Source organism: Colossoma macropomum, unplaced genomic scaffold, assembly GCF_904425465.1.
Source record: "Colossoma macropomum unplaced genomic scaffold, Colossoma_macropomum, whole genome shotgun sequence".
NCBI classification, from domain to species: Eukaryota; Metazoa; Chordata; class Actinopteri; order Characiformes; family Serrasalmidae; genus Colossoma; species Colossoma macropomum.
In genome coordinates, this window is record NW_023494799.1 from 25,037,945 (window position 1) to 25,065,719 (window position 27,775).

The 27,775-nt window shown below is 39.1% G+C and overlaps 1 protein-coding gene across 1 annotated transcript; it reads left to right on the plus strand.

Annotated features, from left to right (window-relative positions):
- Positions 1 to 5,231: 5,231 nt before the first annotated feature.
- On the plus strand, positions 5,232 to 27,464 carry abhd2a (abhydrolase domain containing 2, acylglycerol lipase a). The gene is made up of 11 exons (XM_036586832.1): positions 5,232 to 5,398; positions 7,434 to 7,522; positions 8,462 to 8,677; positions 14,356 to 14,531; positions 14,828 to 14,995; positions 15,337 to 15,520; positions 16,893 to 16,985; positions 18,776 to 18,877; positions 19,287 to 19,356; positions 19,477 to 19,561; positions 23,141 to 27,464. Exons 3-11 carry the CDS (start codon positions 8,469 to 8,471, stop codon positions 23,353 to 23,355), a joined length of 1,302 nt encoding a protein of 433 aa, XP_036442725.1. The 5' UTR covers positions 5,232 to 5,398; positions 7,434 to 7,522; positions 8,462 to 8,468; the 3' UTR covers positions 23,356 to 27,464.
- The last annotated feature ends 311 nt before the right edge of the window (positions 27,465 to 27,775 follow it).

A 27,775-nucleotide genomic window follows, 5' to 3' on the forward strand; every position in this document is an offset into this window, starting at 1 on the left:
CCACTCCCCGTCGGTCAGCTAAATTAATTTAGCTTGCATTTAGCTCCAAATTTGCTAAGGTCAACATAATTAATATTGTACTCATTATGTTTGCCAGATGTCCTTCTCTGTAGCTGCGCCCAAAACCACATACTACTGCACAATACTGCATAATACTGCACATAGTACGCTAATGAATGGACGTCTACTGGTGGTGCACTATTATACCTGTACTATTTACTATGGCAGTATGCGGTTTTAGAGGCAGCCTACGTCTTGGCTTTTACAATCAAAATTATTGCATGGAATTGACATCTATTTTTGTCAATAATTGGAGTTGAATCAAACATTTCTGTAATTTAACAGCCCTTGCTTTAACATTGGCTATACCTCATGCCAGAGAAGTAGTAATCTTTTGCTCTACACATATAGCCGTAAAACTGATGCAATCTCAGTTTCAGCTCAGCTTTTTTATGCTTCAGGGTGGTTTGGTGTGAAATGCTCCGCTCTAGAGAAACTTACTGACTCAGTATTGTTCACAGTAGGGGTGATGTCTGAGAAACTAAAAGGAGAATTTCACAGATTTTTCAAAATTTCAGCATAATGCAAGCATTTTATGCCTCTAAAAGGTCCTTCATAGAAAGGTATTACATGAAATGTATATGGGTACATTAACTGAGCATAATGGATGCATTCACTGAGTCCTACAACACTGTTTGGTTTTGAGATAAAATGTATTTTTTAATATCCAAATTAAAAAATCTTGCGGAGATGTACATGGAGGGCACTGCGAAGCAAAGAAAACTGATCTACTACTATTTTACTATCATCAACATTACATATAAAAACTCAGAAGACATGTGTAGGTTCACAGGTCATTCTGGACAGTAAATAAAATGGCTATATTTGCTTTGTAGATACCATGACCCCTGGGTCCTATCAGCACCACTGTAAAGAAATCGTTGTTAAGCCTCTCTACAATTATTGATTTTACATCAAACCACTCTGAATGACTTTGTTTACATTTCAGTGATTGAAATATGCAGAAATTTTGAAAAATTGTTGGAATTCCCTTTTAAGGGCAACTACTCTGCTTCAGAATTTGACCAAATGGCCTGCAGGTCACCTATTATCTTATAGAATTTATCTATTTAATTTTTTTATTTTTATGTGCTAAAGTGTGATACTGTTACTGTGAAAAGTGTGCTTATATCAGGACACTACAATGCAGAGCTTTTATTTGAAATAACTTTTATAATGTTTAATGGTCTAATAAATTGATAGTGGAGATATTAACATATTAACATAAGGCATTTTATCCACTCCTTATTTTTTGCTGTCTTGAATCATGGAACTACCATTTCAAATCAGTTTATGAATATGAATCCATACGCCTCTACCTGCTTGATGTATGCTTAGAGATCTGATATCAAGAATATGTACACATTCTTTTTTTACATGTCGAGAACACAAACTGAACAAAAACAATTAATAACAAACCAAAAAATAAATCAATAAATAATAAAGCAACAAGCAGTACAAAAAAACAGTCGAAAGTGGTGGAATATATATAACCAGGAGGAGAGTTGCTAGGAGTCGACAGTAGGGCATTGAAGAAAGCAGGTAACCGACACCTGCACCGTTGTAGTCATTTATTTTTTCTGTTTTTATTATTTATTTCAAGGAAGATCATAGCTCCATACAAAAAATTAAAGAATGGGAAAACCGTAATGTCTTTGCATACACAGCACAGAGAGATTATCCAGGAGTGAGGCTGAGGGTCCAGGCTAATGGTGGCGAGTTAAGTTGGTCAGTTGCTGCCACTCTGTTTTGAAAAAGCTACTCATTCACTGGCCTTCACATCCCCTACTGAAAAAACTCACAGAAAACATTTCTATTGGTTCCTGATGGTGTAAAATAGTCACTAATAGCATTTTGTGTTTTTCTGATGGGATGATATACTATACAGGCAAAAGTCTTGAGACACCCCTCCTAATTACTGAGTTCAGGTGTTTCAGCCACACCCATTGCTAACAGGTGGATAAAATTAATCACATAGCCTTGCAGTCTCAATAGACAAACACGGGCAGTAGAATGCCAGGAGAATTACCTGTTACCTGCCTGACTGCACTGTGCCAGGGGTAAAGTTTGGTGGAGGAGGGATAATGCTATGGGGTTGTTTTCAGGGGTTGGCCTAGACCCCTTTGTTTCAGCGAAGGGAAATCTTAATGCTTCAGCAAACCAAGACATTTTGAACGATTCTATGCTTCCAGCTTTGTGGGAACAACTTGGGGAAGACCATTTTCTGTTCCAGCATGACTGAGCCCCAGTGCACAAAGCAAGGTCCATAAAGTCATGGCTGGGTGAGTTTGGTGTGGAAGAACTTGACTGGGCCACACAGAGCCCTGACCTCAACCCCATAAGACACCTTTGGGATGAACTACAACAGAGATTACAAGCCGGGCCCTCTCGTCCGACATCGGTGTCTGACCTCACAAATGCTCTTCTGGATGAATGGGCAAAATTTCCCACAAACACTCTTTAAAATCTTGTAGAAAGCTTCCCAGAAGAGTGGAAGCTGTTATAGCTGAAACTCCCTATTAATGCCTATGGATTTAGAATGGGATGTCATGAAAGCTCCTGTGGGTGTCCCAAAACTTTTGTCCATACAGTGTATCAAAGGGTCTTCATGTTCATTCCCCTTCAGCTCTGACAGGCTGTTTTTAAAGTACAATCTCAATAATGTTCTTTCTCCTGACAGACATTAAGTTAGTCAAATCTAATCAGTAAGTTAAATCACCAGATTAAATCACCAGTCATTACACGCAGCCTGCAGTAGGTGGCGGTAGCAGAAAATACAGCGCTGGGATTCCACTGCCAGGTCCTAACTCTGAACTTTCTGATGCATTTAAGTAATTTTCCTTGAAACAGTTGTATTCCTCAGCCAGTGATACAGGACATGAACAATTCTGCGCTGGAAAGAATGCATTAGCTCAAAACCTTTATAATTACATGCTGCTGTTTACTGGATAGCTGTCTCTAGTCTCAATTCCAGGCCTCTAATGAGTCTAATGAGGGATTAGGAAAATAAACAGCCTATGAACTGAGCCAAAAGACTCACATAAATGTTTTACTCAAAAGGGCTTTCACTTATTACATGTTTTATGTGAAAAAATCTCTCTGTTTTGCAGTCATTCTTGTTTTTGTTTTTTTTGTATCCAATAAAAAATACTAATTTAAAATATATACCAATGTTATTTTCTGCCTTACTTAAACCATCAAGTGTCCACAGGTTATAAAACTGTTGCCTCCAAGTGGACAGATTTGTAAAATTTAAGATTTTGCTTTCTTTTTTATCTGAACAAGAAGGAATATGATCAGAACCCATACTATGTGATTATGATTATTTCCATTGGTAGTGTCATATTCTCAAACTTTGACTATTCTAAAGATTTTTATGTATGAAAATTATGTCACTAACAACTAATAATTATAGTTTCACACAATTATAATCATCAGTAGGCCTGTAATATTATTACTATTATCTCAACACAGTATTAATGGTGGTTTTACGAGTGATTTTGCCAGTGATTTTGGGAACACAGACAAAACGTCAGTCACAAATTGTGCCCTTTTTGGCTATAATCTAGTGTTTTGCTTTGCGGGCATGTGACTTCTCCCAATAAGCAATAATTTTGTCTATATTTTTGACCTGTGATTCACTTTCGTAACCGAAAACAGAGGGCGCGGGGGGGCGGAGGTTGGGTGCTGACGCAATGACGTACCCAGTGTTATAAGCCAATAAGAGAAGCGTATTCAAATCAGCTTTATTAAATAGCAGAAAGTGCGCCACTCAGGCTGTGTTCCAATAAAGGCACTTGTGTTCCAACTAAAACTCGTACTAAGTCTGTAGAATTCTAGAACGCCGAGCTAGAACGTGGGGTTCTGGAATGCTTATGTAGCGTAGGCTGTTGAGTTCTAAAAGGAGTTTAGTTAAGCATTCTAGAGCTGTACTACTTAACTAATGGGTTCTATACGCCCTAGCTTTCATTTACTCAGTTACATTTACTCAGTTTCGTGTACTGTAGATGCATTTATACATTCTTGAGCATTTTCAAGTTACAATATTTCGACCCAAGTGATAGGACGGAGGATGGAGATCTGCTTTTTACTCACTAACATTCTAGGCATTAGCATTTGGTTACTAATTCTTGTTCCATTACAGTTCTGTTACTTTGTACTTAAAGGGAAACTCATTCATTATTCAAAGTTTTTCCATAATTAAATTGTTAAGATCAAGTAAACAAAGTCATTCAGAGTAGTTTGCTGTGAAATGCTCTACTCTAGAGAAACTTACTGAGTCAGAATTGTTCACAGTGGTGGTGAAGGAACCATCATCCACCTCTAAAAGCGTCCTCACAGAAAGTCACTATACTGTATGGATACAAATACACAGCCTGATGTCTGAGACATTGTTTTATGATAGTTTTCAGAAGATTTTGGTTCTAAAACAAGTCCATTTGTAGTAGAGGGGGACATGCAGGGCTTTGAGAGGCAACATAGTCCCCAAAGAAAAGTTATTTCTTCAGATTTATGACTTTTTTTACCATCATCAACATTACATATAAAATGTCAGATGACACGTGTTGGTTTACTGGTGGGTTTGGATGGTAAATAAAATGTCTGTTTTTGTGTTGTAGATGTGGCGACCCCTGGTTACTATCAGCACCACTGTAAAGAAATCTGTGTCCCTACATTGAACCATTTTACACCAAACCAATTTAATTAAACAGAAGTTTTGAAAAATTGCTGGAATTCTCCTTTAGGATGTTTTTAATCTGATACTTTGCACTTGTACTCAACCTGTCATGTATTACAGCAGCACAAATTACAGTAAAGAGCAAAACAAGAGCAAAGTATTACTGTACATTATTATACAGATGCAATAGAATTAATGTATGTAATAAGAATACAATAAAACAACTATGAAAGTATGATGTTCAGTAAATAAATAAGTAGCATAAATACTAGAAGAAAGCTTCATACTTTATCTTGAGTCATTCACATAAATAACAGTACTTTTACTTGAGTTTAGGCCACTCTTCCCACCTCTGCCGGCCATGCGTCCTTTCTAGGGGACAACGTGTTCTCATTGGAGCGTAAACGTTAAAACGCGTCGTTCCAGTGACATCATGGGCTTATAAGCCAATAAGAGGGCCAGTATGTAAATGAGCAGTGATACCGTAGGAAGTGCCTGCCGACTGTAGAGTGGATGAGAGGGAGAAGCTGCTAGAAAGGGAGGGTGGATCATGCTGCAGCGCATATAGACGCAGGTTTACTTATGGAAGGTAGTCGAGACGGCTAAGGTTTACATATACACGGGAAAAAGGATCTGTTGGTGAAGGCTGTGCAGAAGCAGGTACGGTTTATTAGCGCTGACTGATATTGATGCTGTGTTTCCTCGCTAGGTGGAATAGCTAACGTTGACTAGCCTGTGTTTTTTTTAGTTAGCTCTCCGTTCTGTTTCCACCATTTTTGTCTTCACTGAGCTAACCTACACGTTTTTTCTTTTAGTTTCAAAATAAACAGACCGTTGCTTGTTGAATAGTTTTGTCCAGATACTGTAAGTGTACAGGCTTCAGTGTAAGCTGAGTGCTGGCTGAGTGAGAGATGCTCAGTAGCGGATGTTTGTTGTTAGCAGCGCTCGGGCCTCCGAGAGAAAAAGGAGCAACATTATTTCAGATTTTTTAGCTGAATAAAATATTCTCTTTTTAGCAGACCGCTCTATAAGGTCAATACAGCCTTTTGTGTATGTTGTGTAGTTCTTCAAGGCTTATAATCTGAAGTCAGCTTTCTATTAGCCAGCTTCTTGTTCGAATTTTCCCGTTCCACCTTAAATGGTGCGTCAGCGCGTCTGCTGCACGTTTAAGGTGTATTTCAGATGTGTTGCTGCTGCACCATTTAAGGTGGAACGGAAAATTCGAGCAAGAAGGTGGCGAATAGGAAGCCAACTTCAGCCTCGTACTGATGAAAGACTTTAACGTTTGCTGCCCCTGTGAATCATAGTGTCGCAGTCACGACGCGCTTTAACTGTAAACTGATTTTGTTCACCTTTTTTCGAAGTTTTTTTGCTAATCCCATATAATCACATTTCGTCGTTTCATATGAAGCCTGATATAATTGTAAATTAACGTTAAATGACATCATTTTAAGGGCTGAAGTTTGGCTCTTTTTTCGTGTATTTGTACAGGTGGGCGACATAGCAACAATATAATATCGCGATACTTAAAGAAAGATTCAGGATAAACGATGTGTCTGATCAGTTGAAACTGAAAAGAAAGAAAAAAAAATGCTATCAAAAACTGTGAACACAGTGATTTTAATTCAATATTTGGCATCCTTATACTAAATCCAGTTTAAAGGGACTAATTTTGCTCTTTTTATAATGAAACATGCAGTTGGACAGTGTTCTAGAAATACTGATGGTATCCACAGAAAAGCATATTGTATTGTACTGTGACAGCATTTATCACTATAACAGTATATATTGTCACATTGCTCAGCCCTATTTGTTTGTATTTTTTGTATGCTATTATTGTAATTGTAATATATGTATTATACTAATCTGAATGTGTCAATTGATGAGAGGCATATAAAAGCTTATAGTTCACCAGTTAGCACATTTTGAGGATGTCATACACAAGCTGTAGGCAGTTAGTGAAATTTCAAGTATTTTTCTTCTCAGTATTTTTCCTCTCATTGAATGAATAAGTTAAGACCAAGTTAAACATGATGAAAGATGATACAAACCACTTTTCTAATACTTCTGGTATTTGAAGTATTTATACTAATACTAAAACTGATCCAATATTTTTCTTCAAAAACTACTGAGCTTTAAAATGATCTCTGTTTAATTTAAGGTTTTCACATAAAGTAAGCTATCTTGTCTGAACTATTGGAATACTCTTTTTCCCTCCGATATCTGATCCAGCACTTTCTGTTAATATCAACCCGATACCCATCAACTCTGCTGTTGTCTCTATAAATAACCTTTATGTTAATAGAATATTTTACAGGACTCAATATACTGCTTTGCTACTGCCTGGGAAATGATTTGTGTTGACTAGACGACTCTGGATTCCCTGCTGTGAGGATGTCTAGTGTTATTCTGTTCACTGCAATCTCTTAACTTATTTTAGGCTGAGCTTGTGATCCTTATCTAACATAACTTGTGATGATGGCTGCTAGCCAAAACCTGGTTCTGGAGTGTTAGAGAACCGCACTTGGCTCAACTGCTCTTGCCATCCTCTGTGTTAAACAGAATAGACTTTAAAATTGCAACCACAGATCAGCAAAGTCAGTTGTTATTAGCATGGCAAAATTTCCAGATTCATTTATTTGTTGAAAAACATGAGCTTCTATGCCTTTATTGCAAAACATGTTTTTCTTCACAGTTTGGACCTGAACACTGTGACCAAAAACTCCGCAAGTGCGACATCTTTGACCAAGCACCAGGAAATATACTGTCTGCTTGAGGAACAGGGTAAGTTACACATTTTTTCTTTTTAGAGGTTACACAGTTTTTTCCACACCGTTTCCTGTTTGCTGTTTATCAAAACACATCAATAAGAAGTTATGTTATTAATGTTCCTCTTTTCGGAGCAGGTACTCGTTTACACTTGGCTGATCTGCATTTGTCTGACTTTAACCTTGACGTCTTTTAACTTGTATACTAAAAAGAATGAATCCGAACCAATTCTGTAACAAGTCTATCCTGAAATAGCTCTCATGTGTCTGGTTCTTCTTAAGGGGTTTAGAGTGATTGAGTGGTTTCGGCACTATAGCCTACTTTAGATGCTCATTATAAAGCTATACAATGTAAGATTTGGGGATTTGGTGGAAATCTGTAATTACGTTATGCTTTAGACCCCCTGGGTGGATGAATCTGATGATTGCAAATGCATTGAAAGAGAATTCAAAGAGAACATGTTGAAGGATGTGTCTTCCATGGATGTGAACAAACTATCTAGTATTGTCGTCATCATATCTTCATCTGTGTATTTTTGCATTCGAGACCTAAACATTGAGCGGGACCTTCTTTTTGATCCTGTGCATGTGATGTTAATACATATGACGTAGTCCAAAAAACTCCTGCAAAGTCTATACTGATGCCTCTGACTTTTAAATTATTATTTTAGGCTTTACAGGGTGACTCGCAGCAGCACATGCACAACATATTTTAGTGTGCTTTATTCCCTTCTGACCCAGTAAAGCTACTTCTTTCAATTTTAATAAAAAAACGTCTATAGTGCAGCTTTACATTACACAATTCAATTAAAAATCGCTTTTTTTAAAAGAAGCATATTGGATTAGTGTCAGCTGATACTCAAGGTTTCAGCGTTCGTTTCGCTATCGGGCAAAAAAGTGGTATTGTGCCATGTTTGACCTTGATGTCACTTTTATTTATCATCTCTTCTGTTAGACCAGCCATGACCTCTCACGATCCAGAAGTGTATACGGTGGCACCGGAGATGCCGGCCATGTTTGACGGGATGAAGCTGGCTGCCGTTGCTACCATCCTCTACATCATCGTGCGGTGCCTGAACCTGAAAAGCCCCACTGCCCCTCCCGATCTCACCTACCAGGACACGGCGCTCAACCGCTTTCTGCTCAAGTCATGTCCAGTTCTGACCAAAGAGTGAGTCTGGCTTCTGAACATATTGCTATAAAGAAGTTTCTGTTAAATACTGAATGGTGAGGCAGAATTCTGGCTTCTGCTTTGTAATCTTAATCTTTGCTGTTTATAACGTTATGCTGTTTTTGGGTTTAGTTTAGTGAAGAAGGTGATCAGAAGCTGTGCTTGTTGTGCAAGATAACATATGAACAGGAAGATGATTGCATTTTATCGTTGCTCTGATGAAACAAATCAATAGGTGTTTCCATAGCGATATAAATTCTGTTCTGAATGCTCACTTGCTCTAACGAAACTAACACAGTGCATCCAACAATAAAGGCAGCATGACACGTCTTTTTATGCAGTGGTTGGAAACACAGTAGCACATAGAAAGCTCCAATTCCACCTGTTGATCCATTTTATTATGACCAAAATGGACCTGCACAGTCACCAGCTCCTTTGGGGTTGATTTAATGAGTTAAAAGGAACAAATACAAAGACTTTGACCATATCACAGACAATAGGTAAGGGTTAAGAGCTGTTTATATATTTGTTTGTATTTCAGTGTTGTGTAGAATAAGAGAGAGAATTAAAAACATGAATTGATTCACTGAGCAGAACCAATATTTTAATGTTTCTGTTCTAGCGTTTCACCAACATAACATTCCTAAACTGGTTGGAACAAAATTAAATACTGGTTAATTTTGTTCTTTTTACGTGGGCTACAAATAGACATAATATAATTTAAAAGCAGGACTGGAAAGCTAATGGACCCAGCAGTTGTGTTTGTATTGGTATGGTCATGCTCACACAGACGTTGGCCGAGTGTCTAAAGAATAGTTTTAACATATTAAGGTTTATAAGAGAAAATGTTTATTGTAAGCTTTTTTTTTTTTTTTAATTTGCAGTGGTGTAGTGACAGTGGTAAAAAATGCTGGAGATGCTAATTTAGCTTGCTGCTTTCCTGCTGCTCAGCCAAAAAATGGCAATGCTGCCTAAGTACGCGTCAGTGAGCATGTAGGCTTAACATAAACCCAACTAACAATGCAACTTCCCTTTCTGTATAGCTTGCTTCTACTCATGACAGGCACAACGTTTACCACAATCAAGACAACACAAGTTAACATAAGAGTTAAAATGAAAGTTAAAATCGGACAACTGAGACCCAACCGAGTTGAAGAAAATGGAAGCAATTCTCAAAATGTACCCCATGAAGTTTAAGCCTATTGCCATGAAGAATGTTTATGCATGATTGATATCTAATCTTTGATGACCTGATGCGTGAATGTAGACATTTTAACCTAAGCTATTTTGGTAAAAGGGCATTTGCACCTTTGCAGACTATTAAGAGCAGTGCCATTTTTTTAAACAGAAGCTGACCTTTTTTGTGTTTGGCTTTGGTGTTTCTGAAGTTTAAAATTCAAAATATATCAACCACTAAGCAGCAATTGAGGGATAAGATTACAAATGTTGTGATTTTGATTGGCTGCAATGCAGTGACAACACTTATGGAAACCTACACACAAACACACACATCTTCTAAGCCACTTACTCTTCTGGGTCGCAGGGGGAGCTGGAGCCTGTCCCAGCAGTCATTGGGTGGAAGGCAGGGTACACCCTGGACAGGTCTTATGGAAACCCAATCAAATTAAATCTTGAAAATGCAGTTAAAAATGGACTGATCACATTCTCATTGGGTGTGTTCAGTCAATAGCCAGCACTTTCATGCGCCTGCATGGAAGGAAAAAATAACAGAGACTCCACATTAACTGTTCCGAAATGGATGATTTTCTTTTCCTTTGTTTGTCTGCCCTTTCTTTGATATTTGTCATGTACTTTTTGTTTTGTCACTGAACTCAGCCATTTTCCTCCCAGTGTTTGAGAAACACAAGAAAACAAGGTGTGATCTTCCTCCGCACCCTTAGGCATGCTTTTGATGCTGTGCAGTTTGTTATTCAGAGCAAAGGTAGCCAAATGTGTGCATTTCGAACAGCTACAGCAGAGATATTTACCTAGACGAGGCTGAGTTGGAAGCTCTGCATGTTTCAGCTCGGGTGGGGTGATTTATTAACCTACTGTTAGTCTTGGCTGGGTTTTACATTTAAATTCCAGAAGGAGTAGGTCATGAAAACTGGGAAAGAGAGACTGTCAAAACTTGTTCGGTTCTGTCTTGCTGTTGGATGTACTTTCTCGTCTCTGACCACAAAGTCTGTGTGAATCTGTGATGTCTCAGCACAGGGTGGTGGGCGGGTGGGCTTCTCTTCTATAGCCCAAAGTGACCCCCGTCTGATTATGTAATCGTTTGTTTTCCAGCACAGTTACTACTCTGGGGACTGAAGGATCAATCAGTGTGGCAGCACAGCGCCAGCCACTGTCCTCATCTGTTCCACAGAATTACATTAAACCCTTTTACCTTGATGGTTCTAGCATTCTCGATTGACTGAGCTGTTCCAGAGATGTACTTTCTAAGTAAGCCTGTACAGAAGGTCTTCTGGACTTAGACATGATGGATAGAACACAGACCAGGCAGACTGTGTGATGTGGTTCTGGACTTTGAACTTTAATATGCGTGTCAAGCCAACACAGCCTTTGGCTGAGCGATTGTGATATGTTATCGCTATTGTGCTAAATAATGTCACAGTATGCTTTTCTGAGTGTATCATGGATGTCGTCAGCACTTCCTGAGCACTGAACGACAGGATGGGTCATAAAAAAGACAGGTTTAGATCAATTGTAGAGGCCCTATCAACAATAACCAGTATATAGTAACTGCATAAACTGCATAGTTGCAAGAATCTGTTTGGGTGGAAGCATTTTAGGCTGTTTTCTCAAGCCAACACAAGTCCACAGTTACATTCTTTTTGAGCACTTATCGCTCGTATTTGTGGGTGGCTGGTGCTCACAGATAGCGGCCGGGGCAATCCCTAGGCTGACAAGGTTACTCTAAAGTTTTCTGTTCTTACTGATTGGATACAGTAAGCTTAACCGTCTTTGTTTGACTCCATTTCCCAGTAGGCAGTTGCAGGCTATTTAAAGATTGTTTCATCACCTTTGTTTTTGTGTTTGGATTAACTACAGCTAAATTTACACTTCTATTTAGTTGTTTTATTGTCTCTCTTTCTGTGCTAGCCTGCTTATCGTCTCATCTCTGTAGTCCATGCTACGGTGACCAGGTGTTAGAGCCGCCTTACAGCCCACGCTTCTCTTTATTGATGTTAAGCTGTTACTCATACATTAACTATCGCATAATTAAGTGCCATTAGACATTAAGGGTTGCACAATTGTCTTATGTAACAGGGCAGGTCCTGTGTTATCGCTTACAGAGACGCAGAGGAAGAGGGATGGGTTTGTGAAATGGATACCACTGGCGGATATTAATTGTAACAGGGCGTACTAAACGGCTGAAATGACTTCCCCCTCCCTGCTGCCCTGAGTGCCCTTGGCTGTCTCCGCAAGCAAGGGCCAAACTGCTCATCCAGTCCATTTGCTCCGTTCCGGTCATATAGCAATTGGAAGCATAACTGAATGTCATTGCTGCATAGTGAATGGGAGATGACTACTATAGAGCAGTACTGAATAGAAAATGTGTAGCTGGGATTATATAAGGAGCATGCTCTGAGGTTTTGAAGAGTGATATAATGCAGTACTGCTTAAGCCCAGAGGCTAAAAAATTTATCACGCTTAGAAACAGTCGTGTTTATCTTCATCTTCTTCCTCTGAGCTCTTTGTGGAGTCGGTGGTTTCACCCTGATGCACAAGCTAAGCATCGCAGTGTAATTGCGGCCTGCCAAATGAACACGAAGAGCCTGCATGGGTAGACTGTTTTGGAGAACGTGTCCGTGTTTACATTTCCACCCTTGAACATCTGAAGACATCGAGCAGCTCAAGCTGTTTCACAGTGGCTGTATGTGGGCTGAACCATTGCATAACTGTGCACTGTTCACCTGCATAGCACAGCCTGGAGTCAGCAGTAATTTGACCTCTCGCAGAGCGAAACGCCCACCGCTAGCATCCTAGAACCGCGCTCCGAGCAGCGACCGTAGGCTTCTGAGATGAATAGCGCTGGCTTCACGCTCTACTTATCGTATCATTACCATCTTAAACAAAATTCCACTGAGACGGAACTTTACTTTCTGGTGTGAAAATGGTGCAGTTGGAGAAGTTTGAATGGTTATGTCATTGGCAGTGGTTTTCTCTGGACAGTAATATGATCATTGTGTGGCTATAGTATGCTATAGACTAGTGTCTTTGTCCGCAAAGGCATTTAACCATGTGCCAATGTCTTTTACATCCAAATGCATTTTATATATTGTCGCTGTCCAACGAAAAACAAGTATCTCCAAAATAGTAACTTTATAGGAGAGGGCAAAAACACTCTTACTTTTCAATGTAAGTCAATGTAAAGAGATTTTATTCCAAGTGATTTTGGAGCATTTCTATTGGTCCATTCATCATGAAATTGGCACACAGCGTAAAGGACAGCTGGTTTGTTGAAATGATGTAGAAAAATAAAAATTGACAAAAATGGAGATGGTTTTCTTTGGACAGCGACGATATTGTACTGTGCAAAGGTCATAGACCAACCTTCATTTATTTGATTTCCAGGCAAAATGACCATTAAATACAAGTTATTTATGTTTTAGGAGATACAGATTAGATATGATAATCCACTTTAGGGTAAAGTAACAAGGGAAAATAACAGTTAAAAAACTCACTTTCCAAAACTGCAGTTAAAAAATTCTAAAAGAAAATCGGACACCTAACAACCTTCCAAGACCTGGTAGACCACCAAAACTGTCTGCATCCGATAAATAGCACTTAAAGCTTTCATCTCTGAGAAAATCAGGCTGCTTCAGATATGAAAAAATCCACAGGTGTTTCTGTCCATCCTTCCACTGTGAGAAGACAACTCAGTACTATGGGTGAAAGGGTGAAAGGATGAAAGGATGTTCAGCTGTCAAGAAGCCTCACTGAGAAAAGGAAATACAATTTGCAAATCGAACAAAGAAGTTGCTCGTGTTCTCAGAAGAAAGGACTGACCACCCCAGAGTCCAGACCTCAACATCACTGAATCTTGGATTGTGAGAAGCAGAAAATGCAGCCAACTTTTAAGACTGAATTTGGAGGTGTGGAAAAATGTTCCTGCAGAGCTCTCTGGCAAATTTAAAAGCAGGTCTCTTAAAGTAAATAGAAGCAATTATAATGGTAAAGTATTGGCACTTAAAATGCTGAAATAATTTTATATAGTTGTGGAGACTTCTATGTAGTTTTCTGTTTTCTGCCTTTTTCTGATGCTGGAAAATAAAAAAAACTTAATGGCAGTTTGACTGAAAATTAAATGAATGAGGAGTGGTGTCTGACTTGTGTGCAGTACTGTGTACTCTAGTGTTTTGTAGGTCTGTATCAAAAGCTTCTTATGTGTCTTAGGTCAGTGTTTCATCTGCCCCTGTCTTTAAGTAACTCAAGTTAAAAATGGAAGCTCAGTAGGAGTAATGAGTGCTTTAGGTCATGCCTGTAGTCATCTAGCTTACTAATCATGTCCTACAGGCCTACTTATCATTTCCACTCAGTCATAAATGTGTTGCCATAATAATGCAGCATAGCAACACACTAACAGTAACTTAGACTGATGAACATGTGTTGTAGTCCCATTATAATGACGGTGTTGCTTATTTTTTGTATAATTTGACTTTGTTCCCCAGATACATTCCTCCTTTGTTGTGGGGAAAAAGTGGCCATTTGCAGACCGCCCTGTACGGCAAGTTAGGCCGGGTGAGTTCACCTCATCCGACAGGCCTGCGCAAGTATCTGCCCATGCAGGACGGGGCCACAGCGACTTTTGACCTCTTTGAACCCCTGGCGGATCATCAGAGCGGAGGTTAGTATCTCCTGGGAGTAAAGTTGCTTTCACTTAAGACTGGGGCGAAACACTAAACCTCACTTGGCAACCTAAGTCCCCCCCTGAAAGTCGACAAGGGTTTAAAATAAATAATAAAACAACAAAAAAAACAAACAAAAAAAAACTCAACAGCATTACTGTGGGTCAAATTTGCATTCCCTCCCAAATATCGCTAACCAATTCAAATCATATCTCACATCATTGCTTGTATTTGTTTACATGCAAAACAGTTTCGCGGAACAGGTGAGCAACATTTTCTTGTCATGTCTTCACAGCTGACGTCACTATGGTGATTTGCCCGGGCATCGGGAACCACAGTGAGAAGCACTACATCCGCACGTTTGTGGATCACTCGCAGAAACAAGGCTACCGCTGTGCTGTGCTCAACCATCTCGGGGCCTTGCCAAACATCGAGCTCACCTCCCCCCGCATGTTCACCTATGGTACGGTCTTGTTCGTGTGAACAGTCCTGCTGCGACTTGGTTCATGTGAACAGATTCTTAAACTGTTAATCTTAAACTGTAACGGTATAAAGCAACTTGTTCTTGGCTGTTTTTCTAACTGTGCACTACAGCTCCTGAGAAAACGTTAGCCTCTCGTGCTTGAGACTGTGCCATGATTCGCCAAATCAAACATTGTGGCGTACAGTAAGGCTGGACCTGTTATCCTCCAGACATGTGGCATTGGTTGACTCGAGTTGCATAGCGGCTGTGTGTTAGGTTGTAGAAGTCCTCTGAGGGCTGTTTGTCTGTAAACTCACTCTGCACTGTTTCACTCTCTGTAGGCTGTACTTGGGAGTTTGCAGCCATGGTAGGCTACATCAAGAAGATGTACCCCCAGACCCAGCTGATCGTGGTGGGCTTCAGCCTCGGGGGCAACATCGTCTGCAAGTTCCTGGGAGAGAACCGTGCCAACCAGGAGCGAGTACTGTGCTGTGTGAGCGTGTGCCAGGGATACAGTGCACTCAGGCAAGCTGTTTGCTTTCCCTCACAAAGCTACTGCAGCGTTGTCAGTCAGTACAAGAATCCAAAGTGCAAAAGTCACCTGAGCTGAGCGTGAACCAGTACTTGCTCTATCTAGCAGACAAACTTATTTCACTTCTGATTGGTTCAGATTTGTTTTTGAACTCTTTTGGCATGATGACTGCTGTAGCTTGCCAATTGCAAGGAGTTAGATTCCACATCATACCGCTCTGAAAGTCTTTGTTTACGATTGAATTATGCTGAAATTATGAAAAATAACTCTTAAACTATTCATGAATCTGGTTCAAGTCACCATCACTGAACAGTTCTGACTTGGTAGAGTGGAGCATTTCGCATCAAACCACTCTAAATCACTTTGTTTACATTTTCACCATTTAATTATGATAATAATTTGGAAAAAGGTTGGAATTCCCCTTTAAAGATGAAGTAGGGGCAAGGCTGTAAGGGAAGGATGTTAACAAAGAGATTGGCATTCAGTGATGCATCACAGTTGTGCAGCCCTATATTTCAGTCATGATGAATACTTGAGCTTGCCAACTAAAACAAACTGGGTTACACAGAGTCAGCATGGTGGGGCCACTGTTGCTTAGTTACTGTGAGGATTGTTTTGTGTGTGGTCTCATTCTTCCATGTGTATTACAGCTTCAGCCTTTTTATGCTAATCAGAAAGGCCAACACTCACGTCTAGCTTTCTCAGCCTAAAAATAGTACGATTCCACAACCTCGTTTGAGAGAAGCATGAACAAAGTTGAAGTTTCTCAGGAGTGACCTTGCAGCCTATAACTACAGACAACGCAAATGGTGTGTAAACAGCACTGGAATGTGGTAGCTGTGTTCTCAGTCTGGTTTTGTGGAAGCCACACCTTTACTTTGGAGAGGTCGTCTGCTGTACCTGCCAGCAGCTCAGCTGAGCACATCTAGAAAGTCAGCGGACTTAGTGCATGGGTGTGTATCTGTGTGAATCTGTATTACCAACCACAGTGGTGCTCTTTGAACAGGATCGCAGCACCTGTTTTCCTCTAGATAAGCTACTTTCACAAAATAGATGTTTCGATGTGCCTTTTTATTTGGAAAAGAATGAATGTGATACCATATTTAATATCATAATGTGGTGTTCTTTTGAATATTTCTGCTGCTTCCTTCATTCTGCTGTTCTGGTTCCTGTATCATCCTACGATCGAGGATATATTGTGAAAGACTTGAGTGCATTGTATCAAACTGGGCACATGCACATGGTCTTATAATACTATCAGTGCTGTTAGCCAGCAACACCATTTGGCAGGATTAGCCTGTTTTGTGTGTCGGTTCTGGCTGGCGGCACGTGGCTGACCTACTGTGTGTGTCTGCATTTGTATAGGGCTCAGGAGACCTTTCTGCAGTGGGACCAATGCCGGCGCTTTTATAACTTCCTCATGGCTGACAACATGAAGAAGATCATTCTGTCCCACAGGTACCACATAGCCTAGAAGAACCTTTAGGCATGTCTGAAGTAATTGTGTTGATGGGCTGGAAAAGATGGGCCAGCATACTGTTAGCTGTTTACAGTTATTACCTAATACCTGATTGCAATTATTTGACCTGATCACAATAATTTTACCAAGCTAGCTTTTACAGTTATATTTTTATATTGCAAGAAACAGAATATGAATGGGGTGTTTTCATTAGTTAGGTTGAGGCAAACACAAATAAAAGAAAGCAGAAAACACATTTATTGAGATACATCAGATTGCAAATGTTGTGACTGACTTCTGACCCATGTTATAGCACCTTTAGAGGACAGCAGTGTGTAATGTTTTTTTGTTTAAGCTTTAGCTGTTGTAAGTTGGGAGCTACTGAGCAGCAGCTAGGAAGCAAGATAGATAATCAGCCAATCTGGCCATATTAGGTTTGTATTTTCTAAACAAAAAAGACAAATTGTTAATCACAAGGATTTATATGGCAATTAATTATCAACTAGAATTTCATGATTGTGATGGGCCTAGGGTAATCAAGTTGGCCAGTTTTCCTCTTACTCTAAAAATATAGTGGAGCAGCCAAGACATGCGGTGTCTAAAGTTTGCTGCTTTAGTTTTGAGCTGCAAGACTGATGTAACAAACAAGTAATGTAGATATGAAGCTAATGTAGCTAATAAACCACATGCTTAAAGTGTCGTACACTTTTCTTAGTCTGATTAGTTAATAGATATCTGTAAGTTAAACCACAGGAAAAAAAAATCAGTCGACATTGACATTGAGCTGTAGGCTTCCCTTTTTACGTGACAACACTGATGTAGCTGCATGCAGAAGATGAGCTAAGGAGCAAACAGAGCTAACCGCTACCACACTGGATGCTGGTGAGGACTCATAGTCTTAGAAAAGGTCTTTTCAACTGTGCCAGTATGTGCTAGTTTGTCAGAGAAATATGTTGCTGCTGTTTCTGGACCTAGCTAACATTACCAAGCTAGTTAGCCTATTTAGTGAAAAAGCTGCATGGCTGCACTCTTTTTGCTTTGTCAGTCACGTCCTTGGTAATACACTTGTTGTTAATATTTGCAAAGTGTATCATAATGTGCTTAGTTGCAAAAACCAATGCACTCATTTGTACTGTAGTTTCACTCTTGTTTAAAGCATAAAATTACAATTTAATGGAATAATTATTCTGCATATTTTCAGATGTTTTTCTGTAATAAAACAACTTTAGTATTCGAATACTGGCACCTCAAACAGTAAACCAAGTACTTAAGTACCCGTAGATGTTCCTAATTGTTAAGTAATCTCAAGCAGACTTGCTCAAGTAGTTTCTGACCATGTATTACATAATGTTTTCTGTAAAAATTGCCAAACCACAAAGGACAGGAAAAAAACAAGTTTCAAAATGGCCGTTGCTACTGTTTTTAGCCATGCAACATACTTGTCACATACTTTAGTGATTGTAGATAACAGCATACCTTACATTATCAGATTCCACATAAGCTAGTCTGTTTGAGGCTTGACAGTTTGAGGCCTGATGATTCAGGCGGGCAGTTTTCAAAGTGCTAAACTGGTGGCTATTAGCTTCCATTACCTGTTAGCTACGTTAGCCTAATAACACCAGTGCAAAACTAAAGAAGCAAACTTCAGACAATCAGATTGTCTTGGCTGATGGAGTATATTTGGGAAAATTGTATAAACATGATTCTTTGCCAAACTGTTGCTTTAACAGCACACAGTAAAATTTGTTCAGTATTACTTACTGAGTTATATTTTGTTGTTGTGTCACAGAGGCAGCCTGTTTGGTGGAGGTTCCCCTAAAATGGTCGATGCAGACCTAAGACGCCTCTACACCGCCACTTCGCTCATGCAGATTGACGATAACATCATGAGGTATGTATCTGCCACTGTATAGTTCAGAGAGGGAGTTATGCAATTCAGTCACCCTCTTGTGAAAACCCACGTTATCTCTATATGTCCGAGTGACGGAAAATGAAAGTGGATAGTTTGATCTACTCTGTGATTGAGATATTTTGAGAAAAAATGTTTAAGGAAGCTGCTAGAAATACTCAAAAAAAGGAACTCTTTGTCCTCTTAGCAGTTGCATGCACCAGAATTTGTTATGCAAACATGATCTCTCACAAGCTGTAATAACAAAAACAGCCATATTCATCTTCTAGAACAGACTAGAGCATTTTGCTGCAATCATCTCATTTGCTCATTCTCATCTACAGCTGAAATTCAGATTTGCGTCTGTGACATATGCTGTCCAGGTTTTGAACAGGTTTATGTTATGTTCCAGAAAATTCCATGGCTACAGTTCCTTAAAGGAATACTATGAGAAGGACAGCTGTGTACATTATATTCACAATGTGAGTACAAACCACCTTTCCCTTTTTAAACCAGGTCCTGGATAGGTGTGTTGTATAAAGTTGAACAACAATAAATTCTGTCTTTTTTAGTAAAGTGTGTTTTTTGTCCACGCGCTGCAGGTCAATGTTCCACTGTTGCTGGTGAACTCTGCTGATGACCCTCTGGTGCACGAGTCTTTGCTCACCATTCCCCGCACACTCGCAGGTACTGTTCCCATCATTTAGTCTTGTATACTGTTTAGCAAACTTCATATGTTTTCTGACTTGTGACTACTGCATTAGACACAGACTGTGTCCTGAGTAGTATTGTGAAAGTATCCTTTAGGAAGTAATTCAGTGTATAGAATCTCACCATGATTTAATTTTGTTATTTTTGGTATGATTTCGAATTTAATTTAACAGAATGGTTGCACATTTGCAGTAGGACATGAATGCCCTTGTAATGCCCTTATAAGGCTTATCAAGTCAAAAACTGCAAATTAATAGGATACTTTTTACTACTATAGTAAGCAACGACTAGGGTGCATTAAGCATTTTCCAGAGCACTTTTAGTTGTGTATCATATATCACAGCCCTTACTTGAGGTCTGTATGGAGTACAGGAATGTGGGAATTAACATAGTGTGAGGTTTTAAACATCAGACAAAACAGCTAGGAGGAAAAACATGGTCATGTCTTGGGTCTTGGGTCTTGTGTAGTTAGGCTAAACTCAGAGGCTATAGACACCACAGCATTGGATGGTCAAGTTTGTGTTGACAGTCGTAGTTCTGTCCTTTCCTACTAGATTAATTACAGTTTCATGACCAAATTAAAGAACCACAGCTTTTACTGAACTATGCTGTTATGATTTTGGAACTTAAATATGACATTTGAACAAATGCAAATTTTAGTGTACAGTAACTGAGTTTAACATATTGGGGGAAAAATAAACTATAACATGTGCCATGACTTTTGCACAGTCCACATTTTATGTTTTATTTTTTACTCCCGTATGTTAAGTTCAGCAAATACTGTAACTGTGCATTACAGTAATTGTGCATTAAATATGCACATCCTGGATGTGTTAACTTATTTTCACTTAGAAAATCAACAAAATGTGTAATTTGACTGGAACGCCCAGTCTTTTGCATAAGAGTGTTAAGTGTTAAAGTCCACCTAAATTAAAGTCTTGCCAGTAAACTAAATACACACTCTTGCTGACTTCCCCATAATGAATAAAACAACAAAGAGGAAACACTATGTTAGACTTTCACATCTTTTATTTTTATTTCTTTTATTACACTTTTCAAATGATTGAAGGCCTACTGTGGCTAGGCAAGAGATGACTGGAGTATACTGACCCATGCTGAAAGTAGATTGTTTTTCTGTATTCAGGTAGTTTTATGTTTGAAAATAGTCCAAGAAATGTTTTTTTGTCCTAAAAACTAGTGCGTTCTTTATTGAATATTATTGTAATCAATTATACGTTTTTGACATTGTAATGTTTCTGACATGCCGAAATCCATCCACATTCAGATTGATACGTTATGATGCATCATTGCTATGATTGTTATGAAAGCTATATGAAAATATGAAGTCTAATTTATTAGCAGTTTTGTTAGTTGTGTTTGGATTACTTCAAATAGATTAAGTGCATATGTGTCATCTACACATCAGCACCTCCTAGCAAAGTATTCACACTTTGCTGCCGCTTGTAAACTCCTAAAGTTGAACAGGCACGCCAGTTGCACTCCCTCCCCACCCGGCAAAATACACAGCAATTTAACACAGCTATTCTTAGACTGGCATGTATACCTGAGATAGCTGCGTTAGTTCTGGATCCTCACAGCTCAGTTCCAGTAAGCGTGACTGGAAGCCTCCCTGAAAGGCTTAGTCATGGATGCTGGAAAGATTCCTGCTTTACTATGGGAGAATGAAATAATGATTCACTGTAATTTATTTATGTTAGTACTGGTATACATATACAGTGAATAAATGCATACATTTATGAATACATATCTAGTACAGCTAAATACACTTTTACAAAGTGTGAGTTTTTTAACATCTTATTGTTGTTGCTATTAGTACTTTATAATCATCCTTATCATGGCACCTTTTTTTATATTTTATCTCCATTTTATCTTAATGTCTTAATGTTTGAGCGTGAGCTTTTAGTGGATTGTAGGACGATAGGGTAGCACGGTGGCGCAGGGCATTGCCTCACAGCAAGAAGGACCTGGGTTCAATTCCCCGGCCGGGCGATCAGGGTCATTTCTGTGTGGCGGATTGAAGATGCTAAATAGCCTCTCGGTGTGAATGTGTATGTCTGTGTGTCTGACCTGGCATGTCCGGATGTTTCCTGCCTTCCACACAGTGACCGTTGGGAAAGGCTCCAGCACCCTCCCGTGACCCCCAGGAAGATAATGGGGCTAAGACAGTGTGTGTGTGTGTGTGTGTGTGTGTGTGTGTGTGTGTGTGTGTGTGTGTGTGTGTGTGTGTATATGAGTATGCGTAGGAATGTAACAGCAGCATATTTTATTGTATTGTATTTTATTGTATTGAATGGTAATGTTCATTTGTGATTTGCATGTTTAGCTTGTGGCTGTTTTGATAGCTTGGGGTTAACATTTTGGTGGCTAGAGCATTAGATTGGAGCAATATAAAATAATTTTCTTTTTTTTAACATAGCGATTGCTTTAGTAAACTGAAAATGGAAGCTAACATTAATGTAAGGCACATTTTCAGCATCTTATTTTAGTCACATTGAAAAATTTATCTAGTCATTGAATCGATTAATGCAATTTATGAATCACAGTTTGGTGGGTATTACATGGAGATTTGGAAGTTAATAGATGTTTTCTGTTCAGTCTAAAAAATAAAAAACAATTGATTGACTGACTGTCCATTACAACTGTACACACTAGATTCAGATCAATGAGGTCAACTTAGGCCATCCAGTATTTGGGGAATTATGCCAGTGCTGATTAATCCTGTTATGCAGACTGCTTGGTATGTTTGAGTCTTGCACTGTCGTGACTGTTTGACTGGTTTAAGGAGATGATGTTAGAGTTATTTATGGGCCACTGAACCATTTCCCAGCTCTACAGCCAAATTAATGGGCTCTCAGCTGCTGCCTGGGTTCTGTTACAAACTCTGATGGAGTTGTTGACCTTAGATCTAGATACCTCTACTCTGCTTTTGACCTTGAATTTCAATTTCAGTTGTGTTGGCAAGGAGTCATATAGAGAGTGTATGCCTGATTGTTTATTATGTCTGATAACAGAAATTGAGGTGTGTTGAGTGTATCTGCCTGCTGGGCATAAGTGCATAATAGATTGATTACTGTGTGGGATGTAGAGCGTCCAGTTCTGTCTGAACTCAGATTGAGGTGTTGGTCACGTTGTACCTTTAGTGTGTACCAGAAATCATCATTCAGATAATCTGCAGTGAAGTGAATAGGATGCAGAAACAGAGACGTTCTAGGAGTAGAACATCTCTCTTTATCTGCTGCCGTCTGAGCCTCCAGACTTCTGGAACGGATCTCTTGGGTTGTGCTGTAGGTTAATTAAACTGACTGAACTGTGTGAGCCTGATTCAGTGACCTGAAGTAACCTTTCTTACTTTCTTTCTTTCTTTTCCTTCTCTTGTTCGTTCTTTCTTTCTTTCTTCCTTTCTTTCTTTCTTTCTTTCTTTCTTTCTCCTCTTCCTCTGTCCTTCACTCTCTTTCCTTTGGCCTGTTTTCTCTCTATTACCCCCCCCCCTCTTATTTTTTTTCTCTCTCTCTCTCTCTCTCTCTCTCTCTCTAGAAAAGAAAGAGAATGTCATTTTCGCCCTGACGCTGCACGGCGGTCACCTGGGCTTCTTCGAGGGCGCTGTTCTCTTCCCCCAGCCGCTCACCTGGATGGATAAGGTCATCGTGGGCTATGCCAACACTATGTGTCAGTGGGAGAAGCAGAAGCCGGCATGCCAAAGCCAGGGCGCACACGCTGCAGAGACCAAATGCTCGGACAGCACATCTTAACTGTTTCAACTCCTTCAGTTCAGGACCACAGCAGACCACACAGACCCTTCTGACCAGTCACTTTTTACACAAGCATCATTACTTCCAAAGTCACAAGTGAGGATCACATACACACGAGTAGGTAGACGTTTCAGAGCAAGAGAAACGACAGGGAAAAGCACGTTGACCAAAAATGAACAGACACATGTTGAGGCCACCCCACAATCATTAGTAATTTAACATGTAGGCAGGCACTGGCTTGCACGTATTGATTGTGCTGTGTGGAAGAGAAGGAAGAAAGACAGCTTTCAGCTGCTAGCGTGGAAATGCTTCAGCACAAAACAGCTACTATAGTCCAACACTGCACACTGTACTATACATAACCTTTGGACAGGGGCCGTTATGCAGGCACTGTGTGCTTATAGCTAGGACAGACATGCTGCTGGCGCCTGGTTTGCCTCTTCTGTCTGGTACTTTGTTGTGCCGTTTAACTTGCTCATCGGTCTGTTCGCTTCTTGAATGGACCTCGTCAGCTTTTCCATTGCTCTTTGAACTGTGTAATTAACAACCAACAGATTATGTACAAAACTCAGCAGCTCAGCTTGACAGGCTGGATTCAAACAGTTTTTGTGCCCTCAGTTTGATGACTTCTTAATATTTTAATTAAAGAAATACTCTGGCATTTTTCGACCTAACCTCTATCTGCTGCATCTTTAGCTTATGAAAGATTACTATGATAATTTCACTATGGAGAGAACAGGCTCAAAACATACTTACCATAGCCCATTGGCTAATTTTATAAGTGCATTTTGAATCAGTAGGTTTTCCGAACACTGGGAAATGTGTCAAAAGTATTGTTTCTGGTATTTATCCATGTGTTATATATGCATCAGATAGAGACTAGGTTAAAAAAAACGCTATTCATTTAAAGCACTTTATATTATTTTTGCCATATTCGCTGAGTTTTTGGCGGAGGTTCGAGGAGAGACTAGCTGAGACTAAAAAGAAAGCAACGAGAGAACTAAACGGAGGGAGAGATGTTCATACTCTTCACTGAACGACTCTATGATCCCTCCTGTTCACCAAAGCCTGTTGCATTTTCTTCAGCAGAGTAGCCGCGTAGTTCACTAATATTTTTTTGACACTTCTGTCTCCGATTTCCAGAAGAATGAGTGAGGTCGATTATGTCTTTTGGAAATGCAGTTGTTTGGTTTAAGTTGGAACTGTAAATCCAGCAGGAGACGTCGCTGCTCATTTGAACTTCACGTCTGTGAAAGCTGGCTCATTACAGGCGTGCCACTTTGTTTGCTTTGACTGTGTATGGTCTGTACCGTGTGCTTGACAATGAGGCTTTTTATTTGTGCCCATTGTGTCTTGTATTATGAAAAGAAACTGAGCTGTCTCTATTCACAGCGCCCCCTATAGTAATTTTTGCATTCTGAAGTGTAATGGAAATGAATAGCACCTGGTTTAAAGGGAAGACACCTAGATTTTGTGTTCACTGAACACACCATGACTTGATATTTTCTTAGTTGGATCACCTGAGTGACCGTTGAGGAATTAAATACAGGACTGGTCAGTGTGTGCTTTAAGTGTATGCTCTTGTGATGGTCATTGTGATTATAATCGTCTTGGTTTTCTATTGTCAGTTCAGCCTTTTATTCCTTCAGTTTAAAGGAATACTGCAGCATTTTTCAACCTAATCTTTATTGTGTGTAGTAGAGATGGTACAAAACTACTTTCTCTCCCGTTCCGATACCAATATTGAAACCTTGAGTATCAATACCATTTTTTTTGTTTGTTTATTTATTTTTAGGATTCCCATTAGCTGCTATCATGATAGCTGCTCTTCTTCCTGAGTCATACAGCGGAAAAAATAAAAGAAAAACAAGAAGAAACTGAGAGAAAACAAAACGGATGAAAAATAGAAAATAACACCAATTGAAAATGGAAAAATTACACTGAAAGAAAAGATTTTTTTTCTACTACTGAACTTTAAAATGAGCTGTTTTTAACTGAAGCGCTTCACTTAAGATAAGCATCTAAAAGTAGGCTTTCATGCTCAAACTAAACACTTTATTGACCCCACAGGAAGAACTACACAGCTGATTATATGGTTAATTACCATATAAATAATTGCGATAAACATTTTTTTGTAGCTATTACAGCACAAGACTAGAGTGGCCAAATTGGCTGATCAGACACAGCTCAAGCTCAAATACATAAACATTACTCACTGCTGCCCTCTAAAGGTTTTATAGCTCCAGTCAGAAGATATTTTGGTCATTTTCTGATCTTTTATTTGCATCTATTTGCAACGACCCAACAATTGTGAACCCGGTTCACTTTGTGTTTATTGCCACGTAAATATGATTATGAGAGCTAATAACTGAAAAATGATTGCAGTCAGCTTAATCAGCCATAGCATACGGTTGATTACTATGGATAATAAGTTTGATACATATTCCTGCACTTAAAAATGAACAGAAAATCTGCCGATCACTGCTGAAAACATTTATTATAGAAGCCATTGGGCAGTTGTGGAGTTGGTCACTGCCCACTGGCTTCTATAACAGGTTTTCTGTTCTTGTATGGGGTAACGTGTTAAAATCATGTCCATAGGAAACAACCACACGCTACATGAATGAAGCAGATGAAGATTAGGTTGAAAAACACTGGAGTTTTCCTGTCAGCCTTCTACTTAGCTTGAATGAGTTAACTGTACCATCGCTCAGAAAGAGGATGAAGTGTTGGTGTGAGAGGAGGCTGTTCCTTTCAGTTGTCAGTAGAGTAAAGATGCCTCCTGCTGGCCATCCAAAGTAATTGTCACTCAGAGAGAAGACACTGTGGTTTTTGCTTTGGTGAACGTGAGCCTGGCTCTGTTGGTTTTACTGCCATATGCACTAAATGCTTCGTGCATTCCGATATTAACTGGACCATTTGAGCCCAGGCGGCCCAAACTGAGGACCTTTAGAGACGGTGTGCAATCTCATGCAGTTCTATTTCGCAGTACTTCATGTGAATGGAAGTTCTTATTAAACAGATTGTCAGGATCGTCCTTCTCATGGTTTTTATACGCTTTTAAAGGACCTTGCACAGGCAAAACTAGTCTGTTCATCCACACTAGGGGATCTGAACTATTTGAGCCTTGCACACCAGCATAACTTGAGTCTCTGCTGTCACTTGATTCAGAACTTCTGCCTTTCTGAATGTTTTTCACTTTTTTTGCACAAAAATGCAGGCTTTTGATGTATGTCCTCAAATAATTTCTGAAGTTTAACTTGATTCTGCTATTTTTGTTCTTGTATTTTATATATTTTTGTCATTATTCTTATTCTTATTGTTATTATTCTTCTTATTATTGTTGTTATTTACTTGTGTGTTGGATGATGATGATGATGATGATTGCAAATGAATGAACGTTGGTGTCTGTTTATCATATCACCACCTTTGATTATGACAACCAAAATCACAATCACATGTCTGAAAAATTGCAAAGAAATGTGTTATTTAATATGGACTAGAGGACAATATCAGCAATAATGTGTTATTTTTCCTCCTTTCTCCATGCCAAACTGCATAGCCTAGTCCTGAAAAAAAGGACCTTGTGTCAAATTGGGAGTATGGAGAAATAGCATTCTTGCTGTTGTCACAAAATAAGTGTAGAGTTTAGAAGTAATGCCCACAATCAGTAGAAGACAGTATTTGTGAAATATCTATTTTGGACCCAAATTGCTGAATATTAAAAAAAGCAAGATGTCATGCTAAGAAGATGTTTAAAATATTTTAATAGTATTTTTAGATTATATTATTCATGAATCCATTGGCTTTTACATTCCCACTAAATCTCACACTGTCCGGTGCTCATAGGCTAAAAGCCACTCAGTACTTCTCCAACAAATTTTGCTTCTTTTTAGAATTGAACACAGTTATCCACTTTGTCTTTACAGTGCTGTGTGTTTGATGGGTGGTTTATACCCATAAATATCATATTCTGCTCTTCACTCACCATAAAACATAAATCTAGATCACTTGTGTGTATTTTTGTTTTGGGGAAAAACCAGTGGTGTGTGATTGAATAATTGGATTAAATATGGTTACTGTGTTCCAAAATAAATTATTTTCTTGTATGAAGATGTACTTCTTTGAGGTAAGAAAGAAAATCAGTATCTTTTGGCTTAAAGATTATAGATTTTTCTGTACCATTAAATGCTTAAGAGAGGTTTGATGTGAATGTTCTGGAGAAACCTGAGCAGTGGTGATGGGAATCAGACAGCTGAAGCATTTAATGATTCTAAATGCTCCCTTACAGGAAGTTATTACACAAAACTTACACATTTGTTGCCTGATGCCTGAAACATTGTTTTCCAATAGATTTGAGTTTTTTGTATTTTCTAAAATCTAGAAAATTTTGGTGAAGAGATACATGCAGGACGTTGTG